At 40.7% G+C, this 18450-nt stretch overlaps 1 protein-coding gene across 1 annotated transcript in view; it reads right to left on the bottom strand.

Moving 5' to 3' along the window:
• The window catches only part of EPB41L4A (erythrocyte membrane protein band 4.1 like 4A), a 265318-nt gene that overhangs the window by 34025 nt on the left and 212843 nt on the right, over positions 1-18450 (bottom strand). The window contains 3 exon segments of the mRNA XM_070462355.1: positions 9157-9270; positions 10226-10309; positions 13302-13392. Of these exon segments, the coding sequence (XP_070318456.1) occupies positions 9157-9270; positions 10226-10309; positions 13302-13392 (289 nt within the window).

Genomic DNA, 18450 nt, shown 5'->3' with positions numbered 1-18450 from the left:
GTCGTCTCCTTCTCCTCCCACCTTCTATCTTTCCCAGCATCAGGGTCTTTTCAAATGAGTCAGCCTCTTTGCATCAGGTGGCCAAAGTATCAGAGTTTCAGCTTCAACATCAGTCCTTCCAATGAACACCCAGGACTGATCTTCTTTAGGATGGACTGGTTGGATCTCCTTGCAGTCCAAGGGACTCTCAAGAGTCTTCTCCAACACCACAGTTCAAAAGCATCAATTCTTTGGTGCTCAGCTTTCTTTATAGTCCAACTCTCACATCCATACATGACTACTGGAAAAACCATAGCCTTGACTAGATGGACCTTTGCTGGCAAAGTAATGTCTCTGCTTTTTAATATGCTGTCTAGGTTGGTCATAACTTTCCTTCCAAGGAGTAAGCGTCTTCTAATTTCATAGCTGCAGTCACCATTCTGTAGTGATTTTGGAGCCCCCAAAAATAAAGTCTCTCACTGTTTCCACTGTTTTCCCATCTATTTTCCATGAAGTGATGGGACCAGATGCCATCACCTTAGTTTTCTGAATGTTGAGCTTTAAGCCAATTTTTTCACTCTCCTCTTTCATTTTCATAAAGAGTCTCTTTAGTTTTTCTTCTCTTTCTTCCATAAGGGTGCTGTGATCTGTGTATCTGAGGTTATTGATATTTCTCCTGGCAATCTTGATTCTAGCTTGTGCTTCATCCAGTCCAGCATTTCTCATGATGTACTCTGCATATAAGTTAAATAAGCAAGGTGACAATATACAGCCTTGACGTACTCCTTTCCCGATTTGGAACCAGTCTGTTGTTCCATGTCCAGTTCTAACTGTTGCTTTCTGACCTGCATACAGATTTCTCAAGAGGCAGGTCAGGTGGTCTGGTATTCCCATCTCTTTAAGAATTTTCCACAGTTTGTTGTGATCCACACAGTCAAAGGCTTTGGTGTAGTCAATAAAGCAGAAGTAGATGTTTTTCTGGAACTCTCTTGCTTTTTCAATGATCCAATGAATGTTGGCAATTTGATCTCTGGTTCCTCTGCCTTTTCTAAAACCAGCTTGAACATCTGGAAGTTCATGGTTCATGTATTGTTGAAGCCTGGCTTGGAGAATTTTGAGCACTAGTGCCTGTGAGATGAGTGCAATTGTGCAGTAGTTTGAGCTATATATATACATATATATATTTGTGTACGTGTGTATATACACTAAATATACATAATATATTATATATATGCACACATATATGTATATATATTTTTTAGAATGAAATTTCTGACAATGTCTTCTTTATACACATATAATTACAGTTTATCTGGACATAGAATCCTAAATTGAAACTAATCTTCCTTCAGCATTTGGAGGCAATGCTTCATTATCTTCTTTCCCTGCTTTTGCTGTGAAGCAGTCCAAGGCCATGATATTTATTTGTTATGATCTATGTTTTCTCCTCTCACATTTTCCTCTCTGATGCCAAATTTTTAGAATTCTCTCTTGGTTTATAATGTTTTAATGATCTTGGTATCGATCTTACTCTTCAATTTACTATGCCAAATGCTCAGTGAGTTCTGTCTAAAGTTAAACCATTCCAATCTGGGATATTTTCTTATATTATTTCTTTATTAGTTTCCTTTCTTGTAATTTTTGGGTTTTTTCCCTCAGAAATTTCATTAATCAAATGGCTGATAGTCAGGTTTGTTCATAATAATCCTTATTTCCATGGATTTGTTTTGGTTCTACCTTGGGGAAGATTTTCTTAACTTTACCTTCCAAATTAATTATTTAAAATTCTACCCCACAAACTTAAAATCTAAAAACTCTTATTCACTCTTTCAATACCACAGTTTTCACTTTCCTAAAGGTAATAAGTAAATATTTTTTAGAAATTTTTGTTTCTTGTACCATCTCTATTTCCTGTGAGATCCCCCTGCACATGCTACTAATTCTTGGCTCAGTCTCTGTCTTTCCAAAGAGAAGCTATCCCGAAATGCTGGGTGATTATGGCTTTTTTCATATTTTAGACACTGAAAAGACTGGAACCCTCTGGATGGTGCAGTGCATGGTAACACACAGCCTCATTGCACTGCAGAGCTAATACGGGAAGTCTCACCATTTCATTGGAGAATCTTTTGAAAGCGCTTATCTGTAGACCTTTTCCCTAGTATCTTTCGTATCTTATAGGGACAGTCTCTCTCTACTGTCATGCCTAGGAGGCAGAAGCCTGGCTTCTAGCATTCTGGGAATAAGGAGTGCAGTTCAGTTCAGTCACGCAGTTGTGTCTGACTCTCTGCGTCCCATACACTGCAGCACGCCAGGCTTCCCTATCCACCTCACCAACTCCTGGAGCAAGCTCAAACTCATGTCCACTCAGTTGGTGATGCCATCCAACCATCTCATCCTCTGTCATCCCCTTCTCCTCCTGCCTTCACTCTTTCCCAGCATCAGGGGCTTTTCCAGTGAGTCAGCTCATCACAATGTATTGCGAAGAATACGTTCGGCGGCCAGGTGGCCAACGTACTGGAATTTCAGCTTCAGCATCAATCCTTCCAATGAATATTCAGCACTGATTTCCTTTAGGATGGACTGGTTAGGATCTCCTTGCAGTCCAAGGGACTCTCTAGAGTCTTCTCCAACACCACAGTTCAAAAGCATCAATTCTTCATTACTCAGCTTTCTTTATAGTCCAACTCTCACATCCATACATGACCACTGGAAAAACCATAGCTTTGACTAGACGGACTTTGCTGGTAAAGTAATGTCTCTGATTTTTAATATGCTGTCTAGGTTGGTCACAGCTTTTCTTCCAAGGAGCAAGCATCTTTTCATTTCATGGTTGCAGTCACCATCTGCAGTGATTTTGGAGCCCAAGAAAATAAAGTCAGCCACTGTTTCCACTGTTTCCCCATCTATTTGCCATGAAGTGATGGGACTGGATGCCATGATCTTAGTTTTCTGAATGTTGAGCTTTAAGCCAACTTTTTCACTCTCCTCTTTCACTTTCATCAAGAGGCTCTTTAGTTCCTCTTCACTTTCTGCCATAAGGGTGGTGTCATCTGCATATCTGAAGTTATTGATATTTCTCCCGGCAATCTTGATTCCAGCTTGTGCTTCATTCAGCATCATTTCACAAGATGTACTCTGCATATAAATTAAATAAGCAGGGTGATAATACACAGCCTTGAATACTCCTTTCCCAATTTCAAACCAGTATGCTGTTCCATGAGTTTTCACATAGATATAATATCTCTGTCTCTTTTACAAGTTAATCCTCTTCAACTAAGGCAAACAGATGCTGAAGTTTCTCACAGCACTGTCATTGGCTTGTCTTTGCCTTCTATCTATATTGTCTATCTAGACAACCTCAACTCTACTTCACATTTCAACTAACATCTGTAAGAAATCTATATTTCAGTCCAGATAGCCAATCTAGCTCCTGACTTACATTCAACAATCCATGTAAATCCCTCACTTGGACTTCTCAATGGTACAACAAATTCAACTTATCAACAACCAAACTCAGTTTTCCTTTTTAAGCCTGTGATATACAGGTGATTCTTACTTCAGTGCATCACACCTCAAACCATGAAATTATACAAGTCTGGTTTTCATGCTGACACCTGTCACTCCTTCACCCCTCATTTTGATCCTTCTCATCCCACTGCTTTTACCTCTTAAAGGGTCTTAAAACCATCCACTTCCTCTTATCTCCACATCGCCACCTTGGCACAAGTTCCCATCCTCTTTCTCCAGGACCTACGTGCTGTCTGGTCTATGTCCACTACCACCTTTCTCCCAGAGACAGTAAGCATCATTTTTACCCAGTACTAACACAACTGTGTTATCACTCCCTTAGAAAAGCTACCAGAATAAGGACTCAAATCCACAACAAAGTCCAGGTGTCCTGTGAGGTCTGACTTCTCTGTCTTTCTTTCTGTCTTTCTCTCTGGGCTCATCTCGCACGCATTTCTGTTCTCTCAGTGCTTGACAACATTGACCTTTCAGCCTTTCTATGAATACTCCCCATCTCCATCCCATCCCAAGGCCCCTACAGGGACTTTCTCTAGTCCTGGTTAACACATGCCTTGCATAGAGATGCCCTCAGTAAGCATTTTTGAGTGTGAATATGGATAGAGGTAAAAATAAACTTGTATTGACCAGGAAGTATAATAGCTTTTCTGTTCTAAAACAAGACTGTTTAAACAAGCAGGCTTCAGGGTCTCCATGAATGTTGAAAAATTCTATGAAAATTTATGTAGTGGTGGTTTAGTCACTAAATTATGTCTGACTCTTGTGACCCCATGGACTATAGCCTGCAGGCTCCACTGTCCAGGCAAGAATAGTGGAGTAGCTAGCCATTTCCTTTTTCAGGGGATCTTCCTGACCCAGGAATCAAACCCAGGTCTCCTGCATTGCAGGCAGATTCTTTACTAATTGAGCTGGCAAAGGTAAATTTATACATGTATTTAATTAAGTACTTTCCCCGCTTTGGAAGGAATCCAACATTTCATCAGTCTCTTATAGAGTTTCATCATCCCAAAAGGTTAAGAACCAGGGTTCTAGGCTCCACCAGAATTTGATAGATTTATCCATTTAATGACAAACAACTAGCAAAATAGAAAATTTTGATATGTTTTGCAAAACATGTTATTCTGGCCATGCATTGCAGAGTAGAATTTTCCATTATTAAATTTAAGTCCATGATATTCCTCCATGCTGATGACAAATCTCAGTTTTAAATGTCAGAGTTGATTCAGCTATGCAGGGATTTGTGCTCAAGAGCAAGGCAAATACATGTGAAGATAAAACAAGACTAAGAAGGACAGGGACAATTATCGGGTATTTAGAGTGGAAAGAAACAAAGAATGAGCTCCAGCTCTTGAGGCCAACAGTCAGCTATGTCTAGTCTCCTCAAAACACATATGCCCAATAAGAGACTTTTCAACCAGAACCAGACAGAGGTCCTGATGCTCAGACAAAAAGATTCTCTACTCCATAAAATCAAAACTGTCTTTCCCCTGGATGGTACCCATGAAAGGATCCTGTGTCCACTCACCACAATTACGTCTCTGTATTACACAGGAAGCCAGCGGAAACTGTATTCAGTATGAACACTATTAAGTCTGGATTTGGGAATGTGTGTACTCCCAACTATTTCAAGAAATTAGTTTAGGGAAAAAAATACTATAAATTTTTATATGTAATGTAAAAACTTGATAAATTCACTTCTAAACATTAAAATCTAAATGACCATCTGCTCAGTGTGTGTATTTTATTTAGGGAATGCTGGAAAAGTACACTAATAATTTAGGGTAATAATCTATAAAAACCTATCTATTAACAATAATCATACCATCACAGATTCTTAAAGTATTTAGTAATTCCCACTACCCACAATTCCTCAATACACATATACAAACAAATGCACTTTATAGTGTTTCCCAGTGATGTTGACTTGTTTTTTAAGTGTTCTCCAAGTAGAACCAATTGTTGGAAGGGAAAGGAGAGCAGAAAATCTATTCCCCTGCCTGTTCTAAATGACGACTCATCAGCCCTGCCTTTGTCAGACATACAGACGTGGACCCAAATTCTGGACGTGTGCAAGGAACAGTTACTCTTTGCTACTCAAGTCTGTTTTCTCATCTATAAAAGTGAGATAATAAAGCTGGGCCAGGTATTTTTCCATTGGTACTCAGTGCCATCCAGACCTAGCTGTAGTCTCCCATGTATTGCCAAGACGAAACGCCTGAAACTTACATCTTCCTAGGCTTCTGCACCACTTAGGTGCTCAGGTGACGACTTGAAGGTGGGAGTGAGACTTCCACAGCATCAGACCTTCTCCAGCAAGAGCAGCAAGAGCCCCTCCTACAGTGGAGGTGCCCCCGGCGGTGTCAGCGCCAGGCACAGGTTCCCAGGGCCAGCTCAAAGGCAGAAGCAGCTCTGAATCTTTGGGTCACTTCCCCATCTCTCCGGCTACTCCTGAGCCCAGGGGCAGCACAGCATCCAGGCCACAGACTCTTGGTCTTTTTGTTCCTTCAGTCCTGCTCACACCTGTGCACTGATCCCTGCCTTAATCCTTCTCTGCTGGAAAGGCCTAGAGACTGAGGGATATATTACATCAACTTCTGTAGGGTATCATAAGGTTGAAATAGCTAATACATAGCTAGTAAACTGCTCAGTACTTGGAACATGGTACATGCCAGCTAATTTTTCATTATTCTGTCTAATCATCATGGGTTATGATCTGGCTCTCCCTTCTCAGTCCTGCTGGGTGAAGATGATGACCTTTCTTTTCTTAACTTTCAAAGGATTTTGGTGAAGTGGACCTGGCTTGAGAAAGTTACTGATGAAGACTCCAGGAAACTGACAGAAGCAGAAGGAATCAAGAAGGGATGGATCAGCAAGTGAGTACGAACAAGGGCAGAGAAAAGAGATGCACCTCTGCTTTCTAAATCCACAGTGCATACAAAAAGAATCTTGATGGTTATCTGAAAACATGTCTGGAACGTCTCATAATTTGGTTATTGTCATTGTTGTTCAGTTGCTAAGTTGTGTCCGACTCTTCATGATCCCATGGATCGCAACACGCTAGGCTCCTCTGTCCTTCACTATCTCCTGGAGCCTACTTGAATTCATGTCCATGTAGTTGGTGATGCTATCTATTCATCTCATAATTACAAGTCACTTATAAAATACCACTCATGTAGGCACCCAAAGTAAAACATAGTCCCTATCAGATAGAAATAAAAATGAATTTCACTAGTAAGTGATTTCTAGGTCTTCCTCTCTTGGACCTGTCATATTGCCCAGCCTGCTTTGCAGAGAGGGTTCAAAACCACTGTACAGGAATTTCTCTTTTCTTGATTAAGCACAAACACACACATACATTCACATGGACAATCTGACCTGCTGGGTAACATGTAACAAGACTCACTTCCTCCGTTCTTGAAAGGGGTTTTACTCAAGTTTAAGCAACAATACCAGTCTTGAGAGCCAGTAACTCAGCCTCACCTAAGAGATATCTCTCTAAACATGATCTTGTCTTCCCAGTTCAGTTCAGTCACTCAGTTGTGTCTGACTCTTTGCGACTCCATGGACTGCAGCATGCCAGGCTTCCCTGTCCGTCACCAACTCCCAGAGCTTGCTCAAACTCACATCCATTGAATTGGTGATGCCATCCAACCATCTCATCCTCTGTCATCCCCTTCTCCTCCTGCCTTCAATCCTTCCCAGCATCAGGTCTTTTCCAAGGAGTCAGTTCTTCGCATCAGGTGGCCAAAGTATTGTCATTTCGGCTTCAACATCAGTCCTACCAATGAATATTCAGACTTGACTTCCTTTAGGATGAACTGGTTGGATTTCCTTGCAGTCCGAGGGACTCTCGAAGGTCTTCTCCAACACCACAGTTCAAAAGCATCAATTCTTCAGTGCTCAGCTTCCTTTATAGTCCAACTTTGATATCCATACATGATTACTGCAAAAACCATAGCTCTGATTAGATGGACGTTTGTTGGCAAAGCAGTGTCTCCAACATTAAATGATTAAATTTTAAATGCTTTTTAATATGCTATCTAGGTTGGTCATAGCTTTTCTTCCAAGGAGCAAGCATCTTTTAATTTCATGGCTGCAGTCACCATCTGCAGTGATTTTGGAGCTCAAAAAAATAAAGTCTCTCACTGTTTCCATTGTTTCCCCATCTATTTGCCATGAAGTGATGGGACTGGATGCCATGATCTTAGTTTTCTGAATGCTGAGCTTTAAGTCAACTTTTTCACTCTCCTCTTTCACTTTCATCAAGAGGCTCTTTAGTTCTTCTTCACTTTCTGCCATAAAGGTGGTATTATCTGCGTATCTGAGGTTATCGATATTTCTCCTGGCAATCTTGATTCCAGCTTGTGCTTCATGCAGCCCAGTGTTTCTCATGATGTACTCTGCATATAAGTTAAAAGAGCAAGGTGATAAGATACAGCCTTGACATACTCCTTTTCCTATTTGGAACCAGTCTGTTGTTCCATGTCCAGTTCTAACTGTTGCTTCTTGACCTGCATACAGATTTCTCAGGAGGCAGGTCAGGTGGTCTGGTATTCCCATTTCTTTGAAGAATTTTCCACAGTTTGTTGTGATCCACATAGTCAAGGCTTTGGCATAGTCAATAAAGCAGAAACAGATGTTTTTCTGAAACTGTTTTGCTTTTTCGATGATCCAGTGGATGTTGGCAATTTGATCTCTGGTTCTTCTGCCTTTTCTAAATCCAGCTTGAACATCTGGAAGTTCACGGTTCATGTACTGTTGAAGCCTGGCTTGGAGAATTTTGAGCATTACTTTGCTAGCATGTGCTGCTGCTGCTGCTAAGTCGCTTCAGTCGTGTCCGACTCTGTGCGACCCCATAGACGGCAGCCCACCAGGCTCCTCCATCCATGGGATTTTCCAGGCAAGAGTACTGGAGTGGGGTGCCATTGCCTTCTCCATGCTAGCATGTGAGATGAGTGCAATTGTGCGGTAGTTTGAACATCTTTGACATTGCCCTTCTTTGGGATTGGAATGAAAACTGACTTCCAGTCCTGTGGCCACTGTTGAGTTTTCCAAATTTGTGGGCACTGTTGAGTGCAGTACTTTCACAGAATCATCTTTTAGGATTTGAATTAGCTCAACTGGAATTCCATCACCTCCACTAGCTTTGTTTGTAGTGATGCTTCCTAAGGCCCACTTGACTGCATTCTAGGATGTCTGGCTCTTGGTGGGTGATCACACCACTGTGACTATCTGGGTCATGAAGATCTTATCTTCTCAGGTCAAAACATTTAAATATTTTACATATTAACGTATATTGCTAATCCAATATATACTATACATACATATTATACATACTATATAATATATATATTTTCAAAATATTATATATATTTTTAAAGATTTAGTCTTAACTATAATACAGAGAGTAAGTTCCCATCAATATTTTATGAAATCATCCTCTGAAACTCTGGCTTTTTAAGAGAAATGCTTCAGGACCTCTAGCTTATTTCATCTCAAACAAACAAAAAACAACAACAAAAAAAACCCCATAAGCTCTCTGCTATTGTGAAGGGACAAACAGTCATGACGCTATGAGAATAACCTGGTTAAACTGTGACTGGGATCTGGAACTGCTGCTGAAAATTTAAAACCGACGGCTGTTCCGCTTACCTCCTCCTGGTGGGCTGCACAGAGTCATTGTCGCTCCCACACGAGGGGTTTCGGCGGCGTGAGTAGGGGAACTTGGGGGATTTCGTGCGGTCGCTGGGGGAGTTATAGAGTCCGCTGGAGTGGAAGAGGAATGGTCAAGGATGTCTGCAGAGAGCCTCGAGGAGCGATAGCCTAGGCTGGACCGAGGGAAGTGCTCACAACTGCACATTCTCTACATTCAGGGGGATACTGGGTCTTAGGCACATAGTTCTCTTTCCTGACAAGATTTATTGAAAGAAGATCTAGTAAAATAGATCACGAAAGTCTTCATTTTGCAGAAATGGGCTTGTCTCACTGGACTTCGAAAGAAATGAGCACACACAAATGATGGCAATAGTAACAACAATCTGCATTTGCGATGAATCTATACATGCTAGCTGAGGGCTTTATACTCATTATCTCATTTTATCTCCAGGTCAACCCTAGTCACTGAAGGACAGTTATTAGACCCACTTAACAGAAAAGAAAATAGAAATACTGAATCTTTAGTTAAGGAGCCAAGTACCCAGGAAAGAGGCAGAGTTAGAATCTGAACCATCGTATGGTCAGACCTGGAACCATCATTCAACTTATCAATAAATTATGAAGCAGCTCTGTCCCTGGTATGGTAATTGTGAACAAAATTAACTAAATATTTATTTATTTCTAGGAATAAAGGTCCACGAAAAGCACTATTCATCAATGGTAGTTTTCAACTTAAGTTTTAACAAGAAAGATGCAATTGGGGAAATTATCATTAATATGTCATTTCAAGTATCCAAATGACCACCTAAGCATCCTCACCACCTCTCAGACAGTTTCTTAGTATATGCAAGTTTTCCTTTCTGTCTTTCCAGGAGAAAGTTTCACGTTAGGACACATCCTGTTGACTTCTACTTCAGAAGTTCTCAGTCACGCTGATTTAGGAATCTGACTGCCTTGTCCATAGTTAGTCATCACCAGCCACAAAGCAAATTCCATTGTTTAACAAGTTGCAACTGCCAACCACATTTATACTGTTCTCCTTTATAAAAGCAAGGATTCTCTTTACCTCTGGGGGCCGTTTTCTTCCCACGGTGCATGAGATTTGCTTCTTTGGGTATCAGGGCTGTTTTCATTCTTTGCTTTCTTAAAGCTTTAATTTAAAAAAACAAACAAAAAAAGAGTGGAAAATAAATTAACTAGAAAATAAAAGAAAATTAACTCACATACTTACTTCTTCAGTAAAATCATTTAATAAATGTTTTAAAATGTGTGTTTTTATTCATACCTGTGACTCATTCCAGGGAAAAATGTAAAGTGACTGCCTAAAAAATAATAATAATAATAAACTTACCAGCTGTACCTTGGGGGTCTCTTTGCCCCTTCTTTCTTCCTAGTTTTACTGCTGTAAGTTAACTACATGCCAAGTCATCAATTGTTAAAAGCAGCTTTCTAGAGTCCACCTGCAGTATGGGAAGGGGCCTCCCTGATGCCTAGGTTGGTAAAGACGCCACCTGCAATGCAGGAGACCCCAGTTCAATTCCTGGGTTGGGAAGACCTGCTGGAGAAGGGATAGGCTACCCACTCCAGTATTCTTGGGCTTCCCTTGTGGCTCAGCTGGTAAAGAATCCTCCTGCAATGAGGGAGACCTGGGTTCGAACCCTGGGTTGGGAGGATCCCCTGGAGAAGGGAAAGGCTACGCACACCAGTATTTTGGCCTGGAGAATTCTGGCAGGATAAGAAATAGGGGGAACCAGCAAGCCAAAAACACAAGGCTGACAAGAAAGGAAAGTTGAGTATTCTGGCTCGTGTGGCTGGCTCCCTCTTTCAGCAGTGGTCAGAGACCGCTGGCTTTGGATCTGGCTCTGAATTTGTGCAGGCCGGTCAGCTCTGGGCAGGTTCAAGCCACCCGAACTGACCTTCTCTGCCCCCAGCTTCCGCAGTATCTTGGCTTCATCCTTCCAAATCAGAATGACTTTCAAATCTTATTTCCTGACCTAGTATCATCTTTCTGTCCTAAGAATGTAAATATAACTGAGTTGTTATTCAACCTCGACAAACTGTTTGAGAAACACTGGGAGACACAAGGCAGGGCCTCATCAAAAGCCTCCCGTCCTCAGGGGAGGCGAGAGGGTGTGTCACCTCTCACTTCCCTGGGAGCCTCCACTTCAGAGGAACTCAGAGCTCCTTAACTCCCAATCCACGTTTAACCCCAGGTCATTGAGGAATCGTCTATTTAATTGTCCTGGAGTATAGTCACAGAGTTCTTTGTAACAGCAAAGAAAGAGGAGAGAAAAAATGACAAGGTCATTTAAAAAAATGGAAATAAACTTGTACCCTAGTATATGATATTCATCTAGGGAGTTATAAAGCCTAAAAAATTAGATATTTGACAAATGCATGTTAAAGAGCACAAGTATTGATAGACGGTAGGTATATTTTATTTATGTTATTCTTAAAAAGATTTAAAAACATTTGGAAGATCAAATTTTTAAAGTAAAACTTTAATTTTGAAAGGAGGAAAAGTAATAAATATGGTAGGTAGAAAGATACAGTAGAAAGTTTGAGTGTGTTTAATAAATCAGAGAGAAAAGAGAAAAGGGAGATTGAGCAGTGCAGTGGGGAGATGAAAGAGGAACTGAGAGAGCCGCAGAAGAAGAATGAAATCTCAGGGGGGCAAATTAATTGAATGCAGTCTCTGAGCTACTTCTCATCTGGAGCTTGAGTGGGAAAATTTGGCAGTCCTTCAGGTATCAGTCCTATCGGCAAGAATGCAGTTGTGGAGTGGACTGAACTCCTTCCATACGCTCTAAAAAGGCTTGGGATCTGAATTTCATGCAAGATGGCCGTTATTACGTCAGACTTACCATAAGCATACCCTGTCCATACAGATTCAGCTGACTCTCTAGCCACAGCTATGAGGCTAAGAGAAGCACAGTAAATGAAAGTGCATGCAATGCTAGTATAAAATAGCGAGTAGAAAGCTGCTATGTAACACAGGGAGCCCAGTCCAGGGCTCTGTGCCGGCCTAGCGGGATGGGATGGCAGGGAGCGGGAGGAAGGCCCACAGAGGAGAGGGTATACTTATGGCTGGTTCTTGCTGTTGTACTGCAGAAACAACACAACATTGTAAAGCAGTTACCAGCCAATTAAAACAAGAGTGCAAAAAGAAAAAGAGGAAGAAAGTGTGCGTGAAAGCAAAGAACTTCTCATTCCAAAACGAGAATCTGTACAGGATGAATCTGTACAAAAGAAAATGAAGGCAAAACCTTGGGGAAAACATTGCAACTCTGAGAAATTTCATAACTTGAATTATTTTGCTGAGGAATCATACACTATATTTCTCCAAGCAGCAACACTCTAATTGAATGAAAACACCATTATTTACTAACAAAAGATGGAGTAGCTGATCTAAGAAGTTTCTCAAGGTCACATATTTCCGACTGCTTGGACTTCTCCACAATGCATATGGAGTACTCTCTATAGCGAAACTGTGCTCTCTATAGAGAGCTCACTGTATGTGCAGCATCCTGTTTCATGAACATAATTGGAGATAGGAAAAAGTGACGCCGAAACAGTGTCTGAAGAGAGCACAAGGCTGATCTTTCAGGGAAACAATCCACATGATCCATTAAGAGAAGGTCCTTCCGCTGGGGGATGCTGCAGGGAAAATTGATGCAGAGGACCATAACTCTTCATACATAGGCAATCACTGCCTTCTGAAACCCTGCACCTCTAAACGCTATAAACCCTCTTTCCAGGGCCACAGTTCAGTGCACTGCTATAATGAACGCAGTACATAAACATGAATACTATCTACTTTACTTCCCAGGTCCCTCTGAGTTAGTCCATTATATCATACCATTTAAAAAATCACATGGGATTTTTGCTTTGTTGTGGAGAAGGCAGACCACAGACTATCTATAACTCCATCGTGCTATGACAGCAGGAGCACTTCCTTCAAATGAGAGGGACATGTCCTGATTCTTTACATTTTACTGGCATTTTAAAGCATTCTTTGGCCCACAGATTATTTTCATTAAAAGTACTAGTTAATTACCAGAGTGCTTCTTAAACTTGACAAAAGATAAAAAGCATTTCTGTGACAGCAGATAGCAGTGTGTCCTTTCAGTTAACTGACTGACCTTTTTATTGGTGAAGGTGCGATAATTTTAGTTGTTCCTTCATTTTCTCCATTTTCCATATTTGCAGTTACCCGATTTATGCTGTTCGATCCTAATAGCAAAGTAGAAGAAAGAAAGAGGGTAGAGAAGAAAAAAAAAAGGAGGCAGTGGTCAGAAAAACACAAAAGAAACAGAAAAAAAATTTTTTAATGTAAACTTAGGGACATCATGGCACATTGTATTGGTAAAATATAATTCTAAATATATAATGAATTGCTCAATAAATCTGAGATAATATTTCCTGAAATGTACTAAACCCTGAACATAACAATGTCCAAGAGGTCTAGGTTATGGCACCATTTTAAAATAGGACGCTTTGAGACTTCAGTGTTTACAAAGTTCCCACGTCACGGATATTCTTTAAACCGTTAAATAAGAATCTAAGATATTTAGTACTATTATACTGGAATGTAAGCCATTCCAATCGGTTTTGTCAACTATGTTGTGAAAAAATTACTGTTTCTTGGCACGCCATTGACAACCCTCATTCTCAATCAAACCTACCCCAAATATTTCAGACCTGAAAATACACCAACTCATAATGCAAATGGCAAAAACAGACTCATATAGATGTGATCTGTATCACTCACATTTTTAAAAAAAACCTTTTCAAATGTGTTTTTTAATGTAAACATCCCTAAAAGGCTAAAAGTAACTTTTCAAAAGCTGTTATTCCTCAGATTTGCACACATGCTAGGTGGACCAGCAGAGGGCACCCCCAGTAGACAGGACGACAGAAGCTGTGATCAAATCTAGCGGAGCAGCCAAGCCCATCCCAGAAATCTGGATCCCACTCTTGGGCGAGAGGCCGATGAGCCTGCTGCAGGGGTGAGAGGCACAGGCGCTGATGACGCGCCTCTCCTCTGGTGGCGCGCCCCCTCCTCTGGGAGGACGGATGCCTGCAGTCCTTGTTCAGCTGTGTGGCAGGCAGCTGGGTCTTCCTCAGAAAGCCACCTTGTACGTCCACCTTGTATGTCCTTGTATGTCCTTCAATCCAAAGCACAATCACCGCTAACAGTTTTCAAGTTCTAAGATAAGTCTGTAACACCAATAAGAGCTGATACTTACTGAGCACTTACTACGTGGTGGGTGCTGTCCCAAGTGAAAATCGCTCAGTTGTGTCCAGTTCTTTTGCGATCCCATGGACCCTCTGTCTTTGGCATTCTCCAGGCAAGAATACTGGAGTGGGTTGCCATTCCCTTCTCCAGGGATCAAACCCAGTCTCCTGCATTGCAGGCAGATTCTTTACCGCCTGAGCCACCAAGCTTTCCTAAGCACTTCTGGTCTATCTACTCAGATAATCCTCAAAATAATCCTCTACTATACTAAGATTTTCCCACTTTAAAGACAAGAAAAAGAGGAGTTTGCCAAGGTCCCACAGCTCATGAGCGAGGGCCCAGCTTTAAAACCCACCAGTCTGGCTCCTGAGAATTAGCTCAAAACCACCACAATGCACAGCCTTCCATGGCCACCTGTGCCTCATCCTCAGGAGCCAGTCTAAATTAAGAGTACACTGGGAGAAACAGACTCTTTGGAAGGTAAGTGAAAAGAATGCCCAATGAGGAAAACATTTAATCGTCAACTAAGAGAAGAGCTCTCTGTCAAGGGCAACCAACCTTGAGAGATAACAAGAGAAAGGCGTGAGCACCCTGAAGTTGGCAATTCTCTCCAGGACACTGGGAGGCAGCTTGGGCTACTCATCAGGAGTGATAAACATTAATGACTACACCTCAGACACAGAGAGCAAACAGGGGTTTCAAATAAGCGCTCCATAAACTATTATTATGAGCAGTTTGACATGGATTCAATACCTGAATTTTGTTCCAGTTTGGGAATCCTGGAGTGAAAAGGTGAACCTCAAGATACGTGGCATTAAACCTAAGCTCACATGGGAGCAACATTCAGAATTCAGGCATTAGAGAAGAGTATGGTCGGATGAACGGGACACAACCAACTCCCCCTGAACAACTCCCAATGCTATCAGACACTGGAGTGGCCAGTCACTGTCTATTTTGCCATAACCCTTAATAAAAATCACAAGGGCATGTTCCCAAAATTGCAGGCGCAGATTTACGGAGCTGCTTCTCAAAAGTGGGAACTCTGTGTGATATGGCCCTGAGACAGTGACAAGAGGGATTAATTCATTTGTGCCCCAGACAGCTGATGTGTCCCCATATCAATATTTTTTTATAGTTTTAAATACATGTTTTTAAAATGCAGCATTGTTCTAAGCTGGTATTACTAATTTATAATATAAGGGAAATTCACACACCCAGGGCTGTTTCCCAGGCGGGGGGAAGATGGGGGCACAGCAGGGAAACCAGTCCAAATGCCACTGGCAATAACAGCAGTGGAAGGAGCCGCGAGTGAAAGCAGGCTTCGCTTAAACTGAAGTCCTGTGCAGCTAGCTGGTGAATAAACCTGGGTTTGCTTCAAGTCTTGTCACTTTTGACTGAGCAGTCAGTCCCCTTTTGGTTTTGGGGTGGGGGGGGGGTTTGGTGTTTTGTTGTTTGTCTTTTGTTGTGGTTTGATTTTAAATTTTCATTAGAGTATAGTTGATTTATAATGTTGTGTTATCTTCTGCTGTTCAGCAAAGTGAATCAATTACACAAACATACACCACTCTTTCTTAGATTCTTTTCTCCTTTAGTCATTACAGAGTATTGGGGAGAGTCCTTGTGCTACACGGCAGTTCCTTATTATTTATTTACTTTACACATAGTAGTGTGTATCTGTCAATCCCAATCTCCCAATTTATCCCAGTCCTCCTCTCCCTAGCCCTGGTAACCGTAAAATTGCTGAGCAGTCTTTTCTTAGTCTAACAGCCTTGGGGAAAGTGAGGCTGCTTGATCACTTTCACTGAGTCTCTTTGCCAAGCTTGCAAAAGCTTAATAAACAGGCAGGCCAAAAACTGAGAAATATTTTCAAATAGGAAAATTTCAAACTACATATGTATATGTACTTCCTTAAAGAAACCAGCATTTGGTTATTCACAATACCTAAGTCATAATTTTTGAGGTCAAACATAGATCTACGGTTTTCTCAAAGAATTTCAGGGGAAAAAATCACACATACCTCTCTAAGACAATGACTAACACAATAGGCAAATGTCTTCAAAATAAACTGCTTCACTGACAAGACTATTTTACTAACCTAACAGTCATATAACACACTCAAACACATAGTAACTAGATAGGGTAATCCAATTTAATTTATGGTTTTTTATATTCAAAACAGCGTACTACTAACCCCCCAAAAATCTATTTATATGCATTTCCCTTCTCTGTAAGTATGTGAACTGGACAAGTCTGAAGTGTAAAAGCCTTACTAGGAAAACTAACTGTAAGAAAAAAAGCTACTTACAAGCCTTAACTTACAGGGAGATTTTTTGAAGTATCCATTCATGTAATATCCATACCTTAATTATAAATTACTCTTTTTATTCATGAATTTAGGGTTCTTTAAAAACTCTAAGTAGGCAATACTTATTAGCTTTATGTTAGTAAATATGCACATGAAAGTAATAACTATACTTTAAAAATACTGTATTTTAACCATTGTCCTAATTATGTCAAATGAGTGAGGTTTTTTTTTTTTTTATCATACTATCATTTAAGAAGAAAGCTAAGCAATTAAATATTGCTTACTGAAATCTGCAAAGGTGAGAGAGATGGTTATGCATCCTTTAGGCTTACCGAGTTTCCATTTTGCTGACATGCACTAACTGCTTTCCTTTTCAAAACTCTTCCTCCCCTCATTATCCTACCTTCCAGAACCAGCCCTCTTACATAAGCTCAGATTTTTGAACTACAGAGAAGTGGTGATCTGACAAACCAACTACACTAAAGGGCTCATGTCTTCATGTATTAACTGGTCACAAAATAGTTGCATTTTAAAGACAAAAAGGAGAAGCCAAATATTAACTAAAATAATTAAGTGATAACAATGGAATTTTAGGCATTGTTCCAGAAGAAACTTTGAGACTGGAGAAATTGTTTTCAACACTCTTTTTTCATTGTAAATTGTAACAGACCACCAGAAAAGAATACAACATACATATGTGAACTGTTTAACAAATTATTATAAAGTGAACCGCTACTAAACTACTTCTCATGTTGAGAAATAAAACATTAAGAGCAGTTTTCCTTCACTATACAAATCACTCCATGTGGGGCAGCTCTTTCTTTTAGAGAAGGGCAAACAGTTGTTTTCCATCTAAAATATCCAGAAACACAAATGGCCACATATATATTTCAAAAGATATTTATAATATACACAATAAAATTACTAATAAAAGTGAATAAGGCCTCAAAATCTTAATAAAATGAAGGCCCCGTGATTTCCAGCACAGTGTTTTATACATGGTGAGTATTCAGTAACGGTCTGTTATTATAGAGGATGTCTTTCTGTTTCTGCTATTTTTTCCCACTAGAAGGGAAAATTGAGGATAATAATGTTAGGTTTAAAAAGTGTCAAAACTAAGACAAAAAAAATCTGGATGTGGCAGGATGGAAAATGCAGGAGACGAGATGACACGCAGCCACACCCTACAAGCCTGGGCTACTTCTCAGGGCTTTACGGCAGCCTTCCGCTATAGCATGCTACTCTTTTCTAGTCTTTTAAAAGAAAGCAGCAGTTGACCTACAACAAAAGTCAGTTATCCACATATGATTACCAAGGCTCCTAAGTAAATCTGTATTTTGTTTTACATAACATATTAAGTCTAGCAAGGTCATTTAGAATTAGAAGCATCCAGTTCAACTTACATATCATTCACATAAAAAGACAAAGGCCTGGGACTTCCTTGGAAGTCAAGTGTTTAAGACTGTCGTTCCACTGCAGGGGGCATGATCCCGCATGCCACATGGTGTGGTAACCCCCCTCCCCCAAAAGACAAAGGGTTTTACTCATGAGACTGGTCACAGGTAGAAGAATAAGTTTATGAGGAGACTGCTACAGCTTATTAAGGAGCCAAATCTAGCTCATGATCTGTGACTGCTTTGTCTCTGGGCTGTTAAACGCTACAGCGTGGCATGGGCCCACACGATTCCCTACGGGCCAGGCAGCACTGCAGCCCACTGTTCGGTGTTCCATGGGCTCATCTGTTCAT

This window comes from Odocoileus virginianus, unplaced genomic scaffold (genome assembly GCF_023699985.2).
Source record: "Odocoileus virginianus isolate 20LAN1187 ecotype Illinois unplaced genomic scaffold, Ovbor_1.2 Unplaced_Scaffold_3, whole genome shotgun sequence".
Classification (NCBI taxonomy): domain Eukaryota; kingdom Metazoa; phylum Chordata; class Mammalia; order Artiodactyla; family Cervidae; genus Odocoileus; species Odocoileus virginianus.
This window is presented reverse-complemented; position numbering and strand designations above follow the sequence as displayed.